General features: G+C 32.8%; 1 protein-coding gene across 1 annotated transcript; it reads left to right on the forward strand.

Annotated features, from left to right (window-relative positions):
* Positions 1–6,275: 6,275 nt before the first annotated feature.
* Positions 6,276–10,392, forward strand: LOC121234915 (phytosulfokine receptor 2). The gene has a single exon (XM_041131058.1). The coding sequence runs from the start codon at positions 7,038–7,040 to the stop codon at positions 10,194–10,196; it is 3,159 nt and encodes a 1,052-aa protein (XP_040986992.1). The 5' UTR covers positions 6,276–7,037; the 3' UTR covers positions 10,197–10,392.
* The last annotated feature ends 728 nt before the right edge of the window (positions 10,393–11,120 follow it).

The raw sequence follows: 11,120 nt of genomic DNA on the forward strand, positions 1-11,120 counted from the left end.
ATGGGATGATGAATTTTAAAGCTGTGTTTGGATATTGAGTTGAGTTAAGTTTTTTATGAATAATAGTGAGTTGAGATGGTAGAGTAAACTTTATGGAGCCCACCTAATATGAGTTTAAATGTGTTTTGATGTTAAGATGAGTTTATATGTATTTAAAGGAAGTTAAAAAGGTTGCGGATCTCACGTGTAAAAAAGTATTGAATTGAAAAAGGTTGCGGGTTCTACCTGTAAAAAGGTTTTGAGTTGATATAAGTTTAGTAATTTGAAAATTTGGTGTTTAAATGTTAAACTTAACTTAAAATTAAACTAAACTGAGTTAAACTCAGATGAGTTTAACAACCAAATGGGGCTTAATAGTAAGGATGTGATTGTCTTCGGCCTACATTAGGTAGGGTTGTTTTGTTTTTTATTTTTGGTTGTCCCAAAGATTTGTGTCTTTTGCACCGCCTCTTTGAACTTTATTTGCAAGGTAAGAAGACATGGAACAATGTGGTTAGGGTATGTTCACCGAAGAAAGATTGCAAGGGGTGGCATCTATTGAATTTGGAGTTTGGGAATGACACATTATTTAAGCTATTGAGATAAGTAACCTTTTAGGTTTTATTAAGTTTTTATTTTTGGTTAAACACTTTATGAGTACAAACAATCATTTAAGGCTATACTTTTTGGTGAAAAGTCAGTAATTTAACTAGTTCTGTGTAGAAAAATTTTTGAAGATGCTGTGCACGGGACCGAGATTTACTCTGCAGGGATGGGTCCGAAAGATCCTGTCTTGAAAAAATTCTTTGACATAAAAAAAAATAATCTATATATTTCAATAATAGACTATGTCTGAGGAGATAAAAGAGATAATGATAGACAAACAATATTTTTTACAATTTTAATGACATTTTTATAAAATAATTTACAAAAGTAACAAAACTGTATATAAATACTCTCATTTTAAAATATGATTGTTCAAATGATTATAAAAAAGATTGTGTGTATATTGCTACTCAAAGATAAATACATCACACTAACAAGATTTAAGAGTGGTTTGGATTCAGAGATGAGTTGAGATGGTTTGTGAATAGTAGAATAAAAGTTGAATTATTTATTATATTTTGTGTCGAGATTTGGGAAAGCTGTTTTGGGATTTAAAAAAATTGAATTGTTTATTATATTTTATGTGAAAATTTAAAAAATTTATAATAATGAGATGAGATGAGTTAAATAAAATTTTAAATACAAACGAGATCTAATGAATTATAAATATATCTAACTAAGATCTCATATTCATATATTTCATAAAATCAAAGTAATGGTCATGCAAGTTAATAAAAAAAGGGGTTAAAAACTTAAAAGTGAAGTTGTGGACAGTCTTTTCAGTCCATTTGAGCATTAACACAAACAATATGGAAAATAAAAGAAAGAAAGGCACTGACAAAGGCTATCATTGATGTGTTTTCATCGTGGCCAACGCCATCAATCTAACGAGGAAAGCTTATTCAAGAAGATTAATCATGACTCATTTTTTGGAAAAGTTGTAAGGTAAATAAGATTAATCATGGTAAACTTTTTTTTTTTTTTTCTTATACCTAACAAGTCCGTACGTTCACGAACCCAATTGGCTCGTGCCTGCTCAAACATGGATTTATGCCATTTTCTAAGAAATTCTTACTATTTCTTTCCCCTCTTTGTTGGACACGAAATCAAGACCTTCAACGTCTTGTGGACGAATGAAATGAATTTTGAAAGTGTTGCTGCAATTTCTTAATCAGTCTTTTTTGTTAGGCATTTTTTTTTATTAATGCTAAATATAATTCTTGAATTCTAGATATAAGTCTTTTGAAAATATAGAATCTTAGTTTTTTTTTTTTTTTAATAGAATCTTAGTTATTGAACTCAAGATCAAGTTTTCTGGTGTCTTTGTCGAGAGTTTAATAGACTGATGACATATAATCTAGTCTCAATATAAAAATTTGAATTCGAAACCCCCACCTCCTTATATAAAAAAAAAATTATTTTTTGATGTCTTTGAACCGTAAAGTCTTTAATAAATTAAGCGTAATAATATTATTTATAACATTTTACAATTATATTATAATTTGTTTCACACTTAACTAATGCAATCATATCACTTAATTAAAAATAATCTCAATTTTATATAATTACTCTCAATTTTATATCAAGATTTAAAAGACTTGTAAATTTATCATTTTTCACAAGGTAATCAATAATTGTTAGAAACTTAACTTGTATCTAGCAAGAAAATTATTAAACACGTCTCTATTAAGGCAACCAACCAAAGAAAATCATTCGGTTTGGATTTAAGAATCACTCAAATTCATATCATCTTATATTACAATTTTTTAAAATTTTCACACAAAATATAATAAATAATTAGATTTTTTCAAATTTCAAAATAATAATAATATTAAAAAATAATATTATAATAATATTTTATTTAACTTTCATCTAAAATTATCTCATCTCACTATCTAAAGCTCACCTAAATAAAATAATTTAATTTCATCCGATTACCTTTTAAAAGGATATGTTCAATAATTTATTTATTTATTAAATAGAAGATCAACTCAATATAAAATAAAAAAAAAACTTAAATAAGGTGGAATGGTTTAAAAAATACAACAAACTTTTGCGATAATAATGAAAATCAAAAGGTGAATGAAAAGGAAGGAGCACCACGGGAAGAACACATAAATAAAGGGTGATGGGAATTGGATGGAAAAAGAGCTTTAAAAAATAAAGAACAGGAGAAAGTGGTTTTTGGTGATTCATTTGACATGCAGGCAGGTTAAGTGGTTGATTAAAAAAAAAAAGGGCAGGTTAAGTGGTTGAGACAACAAGTAGATCAGCAGTGAATTAAGAGGCTTGAGTCAGGCTTGATTGTTTAGACGAGATGAAAATTAAAAATTAAATAAAATAGTGTTAAAATTTATTTTTTTAATATTATTTTTATTTTAAAATTTGAAAAAATTAAATAATTTATTTTATTTTATATGAAAATTTGAAAAATTTGTAATGATTAGATAAAATGAGTTAAGAAGTTTTGAGATGAGTTAATTTTTATTTAAATGCAATTTGAGTTGAACCTCATTACTCATTTATATTTTATATTCACAGATAATTCACTTATATTCTGAACAAGTTCAAATTTATTTATGAGTTATTTGATTTAGACAAAATAAATTATTTATATTATAGTTCTTTTACTCATCATCCTTATATTACATATTGATTAAGAGAAAAAATAAAAAGATAAAAAATAAAAGTAAGTTTATGGTGCAGGGATGAAGATTATAATTTTTGTTTATATTATATCATATAAATTAATTTAAAATTTTAATAAATAAAGTTTAAATTGTTATAATTATTTGTATATAGTTTGTGCAAATGTTTAAATCAATGATCATATTCATAAAATCTCAAACAATACGTGTTATATTAAAAACGTGGTTTTTTCTGTATTTGTAAATTTTCAATGTAAAATAAAAAATAATTTCAAAATTAATTAACTTTATAAGAACTAATCCGAGTATTTATACAAATAATGTTATTTAATAATTAAGCATATTTTGACGTATACAAATAAAAATATAAAAAAATAATTTGTACAAATTTTAAATAAATAAGTAGAATAATACTATTTTTCCCTCTCTATTTTACCGCTCAACTCTACCGTTTTGATTTTTTAATTTTTTTTAACTTAATAATTAAGAAAGTATTTTTTAATAGTATTATAACTTTTATATATTTTTTAAAATATTAAAAGATATTAAAAAATACATATATATAAAAATAAAAAAAAAATAAAATAAAATTCTATAACTAACCGTAACTCCTAGCGATGGCCGGGAGCGATGACTATAGCAGGACTCAAATAAGTATCATGCAAACCCTTATAAAAAAGTAGATATGATTTAGTGTAAAAAAATCTATTTTTTATTAATATGACTCAATTTTTTACAAATTATTTATATAAAATCTATGTATTTAGAGCTGTATCTACCGTTTCGCAAAAATAAATCGCAGTCGATTATAAATAAAAAGAGAAAAGCAATCGAGTCGTGACGTCGGCCTTCCTCCGCTCGCATATCTTTTACCACCTGCTATATTCGGTCAAACTTTTCGTTTAAGCATCCAATTCCGTACTCTCCGGCCTCTCTTTTTTCCAGTCACTTTTTTACTCATCAACTGCCTCTAGAGCGCGTGCACATCACACTAATTAGTAATAATTGATTATGATTTATTATATTTAAAACAAATGTGCATTGAAGTATTAGACAAAAACACCGAATTTTAGGAAAACTCAAAGTACAGGTAGTTGAGTATGCCTTGTTTTATTTTTATTTTTTAAATTTTAAACTGACTGGATATAAAATGTTTTTGGAATTTCCATTTTATGAATTTCCATTTTAATTTCAAATATTGATCTTATTTTATTATAAAATCCTATAATGTCTTTGATTTAAATTTAAACACAGATTTATTTATTAAAAAATAAAATATATTATTTTTCATCCCGACTTTATTGTCTCTAGTTAGGTAATTTCATTGGTTTGTTATGTTAAATACTTGAATTACAAAAATTGAAAGTACATCATGATTCATATTTAATGATATACTTAAAGATGACAAAGTTAAAACAAAATCTATCATTTTAAAAAATTTATAAAACTCTAGCCAAAATCTTTAATAGGAAGAAATACAAGCTAGATATGAAAATACGTTTGGATATTAAGAGTATTTCAAATCATCTGTGAATAATAGTGAAATAGTTTATGAATAATGATGAAATAGTAGTGAATAATTTATAAACAATAGTGAATAATTTATAAATAATAGTAAATTATTTGTGAATAATGATAAAATAGTTTGAGATTGACTGAGCTCTCAAACACAGCCTTGAGAGTAAGGATAGAGATATGACTATATAACTTTTTACAACTCATCTTTAAATGAATGCTATTTTTATAAAAAAACAACACCCTTATAATTTTATAAAAAGGAAATGATTTATATAGTATTAAGATATATAAGTTATGCGCACTTATTTTGAAAAAGTGTACAAATATAAAAATCATGTGATAAAAATATATTTTTAATGGTTGATGTACTTTTTTCAAATGTATTCAGTATTATTTTTTACAAGGATCATGCTAGCGGGTGCCTAGTGTTCACTGTTTACCCCCAGGCGTACCGCTAGTTATAAATTTTTTGTTATTTATTTTTTTATTTTATTTTAAATATTTTTTTAACATTCTTAATTATTAAGAAAAAATAAAAAATATATAATTTTATTAATAATTAATTTCTTAACCATTAAGGGAAAAAGTAATAAATAAAATTAAAACTCATAAGCGGCAATGTTAATCAGTAAATTTGAAGAACTTCACTAGTATTTTCTTTTTTATAAATTTAAATTTAAATAATTATAAAAAATAATCGTGTGTATATATGTTTCTCTTTTGTTAATGCGTTGCAGCCTGAACGTCCACAATAATGATTCGGTATAGTGTCAGCACGCGCAAAATGTAAACGTGGGAGTTGGGTGAAATCCTTTTTCTTCGTTAGACCGCACCAAACAAAACATGTACTGCCTTATCAAGTATCACACAGACCCCACCATCTCCATAATAGATTATTTTCCTTAATATATATATATTGTAAATTGAAGTCAGAGAAATAGATAACTAGCAGACAAATGTAGGTGTTATTGTTGAAAAACAGAGGAGAAACAGACGGTTCAATCCGTAACTGGTAAACTGCCAAGAAAAACCAAAGAGAAATTTGTCTAAAAAGTCAGCCCTTTCGTCTTCATCTTTCAAATTGCTTGCTCCATTTTCCCAAGCGTTTCTCAATTAAAGTAATAAATTATAGGTTCTCAAAGGACGATAAGGACCTTTTCTTTTCTGTATCAGGAAAAAATGCACTCCCACACTGCACTTTTCTCCTCTACTGTTTCTTGATTTGAAGGATCCGGCTCTCTTTTTTCTTCCCCTAGATTCTGTCATCTTTTCAGGCTTTTAATATTAGCGGGAGAGGTAGAGACATATGGTTTTGAAATCAGGGAAGATGCATCCGCGGAAAAAGTCGACACAGTGTTTGGTTCACGGGTGACTGTTGCTTCAGTTGCAAAGGGGTGGTAAATTGGTAATGCTAGAGATCTTTATGGGTTTTACTGTATGGCTTTCTTTGGGTTCATGGGTTTACTAGTTTACTTGGAAACAAAAATCGAAAGGTCTACTCGCTTGGTTAAAGTTCCTAAGGTCTACTCGCTTGGTTAAAGTTCCTTTCTTTTCTTATGCTTCCTCGGTTCCTTAGCTCTCTTGTTCGGTGGCTGAAATCTTTGATCTTGGGATTTGATATCATTTATCCATTTGGCTTTACAGGTTATTGTTGCTTAACTTGCACGTTGTTGTTTTTTTAGTATTATCATTTTAAAGCTCCTTGGGTGTTTCGGAGGCGGGTTAGGAGTTCCTTCAATCGGGGACGTATTTTTTTATTCTCTGCAATACCGTTGCTTGTTCATCAAAATAGGGTTTTGGGTTCCTTGATTATTGGTCAAGGGCTTTGATTTCTGGTGGGGACTGGGTATCTCAGTGGTTCTACTGGTATTTATTACCGCTTCACTTTTTTAATGCTCACTGTTAATTGCTTCACTTGCAAGCTGTTGTTTGTTGGTCCTTTTGTGGTTTCTGAGGTATTTTGAGATGTGGGTATTCGTTTTCTACAAGTGTCGGTGTTTGTTGAACACGTTCAGAAGTAGGGTTCTGGTGGGATCCTAAAATTACTGGTCTAGGGAACTGATTTCTGGTGGGGATTGGTGATCTCAATTGTCGTGCTCGAAATTCTTGCTTCATTTGCAAGCTGAAAGTTGGGGTTTTTTTGGTGGTTCTTTTGGCATGTGGGTATGCATGGTTCTTCATTTGGATTTCTTATTGCTTCTGGAAAGCAGCGCACGCAGAATGATAACAGGTTCAGCTAAGTTATTGGCTTTACTTTGAGCTTGAAAATCTCCTGTGGTTTCAGTAATGGTGGTGCTTCCGTATTTTCCAATGACTTTCCTCAAATGGCTATGCTTGGCTTGCTTTCTTTATTCATCTTTGGGTCTGGATAACCCAAACCCATCCTGTGATCCACATGATCTGTTGGCGCTGAAGGAATTTGCAGGAAACCTCACAAATGGGTCCATTGTCAGTGCCTGGTCCAATGAATCCGTTTGCTGCAAATGGCATGGTGTTGTCTGTGACAATATGAACGGTAACTTTTCAGTTGCTAGAGTGACCAAGTTGTTTCTCTCCCAAATGGGTCTCGAAGGGACAATTTCAAATTCTCTGTGTCGATTGGACCAGCTGAATTTGCTTGATCTTTCGAGCAATCATCTCAATGGTGAATTGCCCCCAGACCTCTCAACCTTGAAGCGGCTGGAAGTTCTTGATTTGAGCCATAACTGTCTATCAGGACCAGTTTCAGAAGCGCTTTCTGGTCTTGAATCCATTCAAATACTGAACATCTCTAGCAACTCATTCAATGGGAATTTTCCGGGACTCTGGGGATTTCCAAATCTTCTTGTGTTCAATATTAGCAACAATTCATTCACCGGCCAGTTAGATTCTCATATTTGCAGTTCCTCAAATGGGATTCAGATTCTTGACTTATCGGTGAACCACTTGTTGGGCGGTCTTGAAGGCTTGGACAATTGCAGCACATCTCTGCAACAATTACATGTGGATTACAATTCACTTTCAGGGCCTCTTCCTGATTCCTTGTATTATATGACAGCTTTGGAGCAACTCTCGGTGTCTGGGAACAACTTCTCTGGCCAATTAAGCAAGAAACTGAGTAAGCTCGCTAGCCTTAAAGCCTTAGTTATTTCTGCAAACCAATTTTCTGGCAAACTGCCAAATGTGTTTGGGAACCTTACAAATCTAGAACTGTTATCTGCACACTCGAATTCATTTACTGGGCCATTGCCAGCCACCCTTGCACTCTGCTCAAAGCTCAGAGTGCTGGATCTTCGCAACAATTCGTTTGTGGGTCCTATTGATCTTAATTTCACTGCTTTGCCCAATCTGTGCACGCTTGATCTTGCCTCTAATCATTTGTCAGGGCCTCTTCCGAATTCCCTATCTAGTTGTCGTGAGTTAAAGATTTTGAGCCTTGCTAAGAATGAATTGACTGGCTTAATCCCTGAAGATTTTTCAAATCTTGCATCGCTGTCATTTCTTTCATTGTCGAATAACAGCTTTGGGAACTTATCGTGGACGCTATCTGTGCTGCAGCATTGCAAAAATCTCACCACTCTTATCCTTACCAAGAACTTCCATGGTGATGACATTCCTAAAAATGTGAGTGGATTTGAGAACTTGATGATTTTGGCGCTTGGGAACTGTGCTCTGAAAGGCCAAATCCCCGGTTGGTTATTGAGTTGTCAGAAGTTGCAAGTTCTGGACTTGTCTTGGAATCACTTGAATGGCAGTGTACCGCCTTGGGTTGGTCAGATGGAGAGTTTGTTTTACTTGGACTTCTCAAATAACTCTCTCACAGGTGAATTGCCAAAAAGTTTGACTGAGCTTAAGAGCCTCATTTATTTAAATTTTAGTGCCCCAATTCGTACTGCTTATACTGGTATTCCACTCTATGTAAAGCGAAACCAGAGTGCTAACGGTCTGCAATACAACCAGGCCTCAAGTTTTCCCCCCTCAATATACTTGAGCAATAACAGAATAAGCGGAATGATATCCCCTGAAATTGGGCAATTAAAAGAGCTACACGTTTTAGATTTGAGCAGAAACAACATTACAGGGACCATCCCTAGCTCCATTTCCGAGATGGGTAACTTGGAAGTATTGGATTTATCATATAATAATCTATATGGATCAATCCCACCGTCATTCAGCAAGCTCACTTTCTTGTCAAAGTTTAGTGTGGCATATAACCACTTGCGTGGAGCAATTCCAAGTGGAACACAGTTCTCAAGCTTTCCCAACTCGAGCTTTGAGGGCAACCTGGGACTTTGTGGGCAAATGTATTCCGCTTGTGCCTTTGGGGAGGGGAATACAGGAAAACCTGTTATTCCATTGGGTTCAAACAGCAAGTTTGGTCGAGGCAGCATCTTTAGCATAACAATCAGTATTGGTTTGGGAGTTGCTGTGCTACTTGCAATTGCTCTGCTTAAAATGTCCAGGAGGAATGTGAAGGATCCAGTTGATAACCTTGACGAAGAACTCAGCAGGCCACGCCGGTTATCTGAGGCTCTTGGGCCTTCAAAGCTGGTACTCTTTCAGAACTCAGAATGCAAAGATCTCACAGTTGCAGACTTGCTGAAATCTACAAACAATTTCAACCAAGCAAACATAATTGGTTGCGGTGGATTTGGTCTGGTTTACAAAGCCAACTTTCCCAACGGGACAAAAGCTGCAATCAAGAGACTCTCTGGGGATTGTGGTCAGATGGAACGTGAATTCCAAGCTGAAGTGGAAGCCCTATCAAGAGCTCAGCATAAAAATCTTGTTGCTCTTCAAGGTTACTGCCGATATGGTAGTGACAGGTTATTAATTTACTCCTATATGGAGAATGGAAGTTTGGATTATTGGCTGCATGAGAATGTTGATGGGGGTTCAGTTCTAAAATGGGATGTAAGACTCAGGATAGCTCAAGGTGCAGCTCGTGGATTAGCTTACTTGCACAAGGGTTGTGAGCCAAACATAGTTCATCGAGATGTAAAATCTAGCAACATCCTTTTGGGTGAAAGTTTTGAAGCTCATTTGGCTGATTTTGGTCTCTCAAGGCTACTGAACCCTTATGATACTCATGTCACTACGGATTTGGTTGGAACTTTGGGCTATATCCCTCCTGAATATAGTCAAACTTTAACGGCGACTTTCCGCGGTGATGTTTATAGTTTTGGAGTTGTTCTTCTGGAGCTTCTTACTAGTAGAAGGCCCGTGGAAGTTTGCAAAGGCAAAAACAGCAGGGACTTGGTGTCTTGGGTGTTGCAGATGAAATATGAGAAGAGAGAGGAGGAAATTATAGATTCAGCAATATGGGATAAGGATCATGAGAAGCAGCTATTAGAGGTGCTTGTTATTGCCTGTAAATGCATAGACCAAGATCCAAGAAAGAGGCCCTCTATAGAACAAGTGGTGTCATGGCTTGATGGTGTTGGATTTAAAGATGTACAACAATGAACTCCGTTGGTTTATCTCTTCTAATTGCATGTCCGGATTCCCAGAAAAGGAAAGTATACCTGTAAAGAAACATTGTCCCACCTTCCTACAAGGTCGGAGTGAGTTTCAACGAGTGACTGACAGATGACCTTGTATACACAGGCTATTTGGCCATTTCTTTCCCCTGAAATAAGCATTTATAAGAATTTCTAAATTATATTTCGGTTGATTGATTGTCTAAGTTATAGATTGTGATGCACCCAAAAGATGAAAATGATTTCTTTTTCTTTTTGGTCTTAGCATCTCAAGTGATTCATTTCATTGGCCTTATACCTCCAATTTAATTTCTAAAAAACGGAATCACCAGGACTTGGAATTTATGCTCTTAGATGTCTGCAAATAAGAAACTTGCTCGAAAACTTGGAATTCTCCTTGATTGTTCTTGTCTCAAGCCTTTGGTATTTACCCCCAAAGAATTAAGGATTGATAAGAAGTCCGAAACTAGCAGCTACCCTCTTGAAACATATATTTTCATGCTGCTATTTTAATACATATATACTTCGATTCATATGCAGCTTGATAACTCCACTTCTATTGATGCATTTTTTACTGGTGGCATTTTCCTATACCGGTATTTTTTTCTTTCATTTTTTTCTCCTTTTCGGTTTATTCTTAATAAATCATTTTAGTCGTGGGATAACATGACTGAAAGTCTGCATCTGGAATTTTTTTGAAAAATGCCTGCTTTTTCCACATAATACGTTTAGAAGTTAGGTATCTTTCTAGTAGTCGGATGACATTTCAAGCCTATTTTGAACAATTGAAAAAGCTGGTAAGAACTCATTAGTCATTATCCAGACTTGTGAGGCAGCATTATTAGTTGTCACCCTCCTCGTTCATTAGTCAAAACCTAAATTATCACTCTCCATTGTAAGCCGAACCCTA

Source organism: Juglans microcarpa x Juglans regia, chromosome 6D (assembly GCF_004785595.1).
Source record: "Juglans microcarpa x Juglans regia isolate MS1-56 chromosome 6D, Jm3101_v1.0, whole genome shotgun sequence".
In the NCBI taxonomy this organism is placed as follows: domain Eukaryota; kingdom Viridiplantae; phylum Streptophyta; class Magnoliopsida; order Fagales; family Juglandaceae; genus Juglans; species Juglans microcarpa x Juglans regia.

Coding starts and splice junctions, on each gene's coding strand:
- LOC121234915 (XM_041131058.1), top strand. CDS start 7,038: ATGGTGGTGCTTCCGTATTTTCCAATGACTTTCCTCAAATGGCTATGC.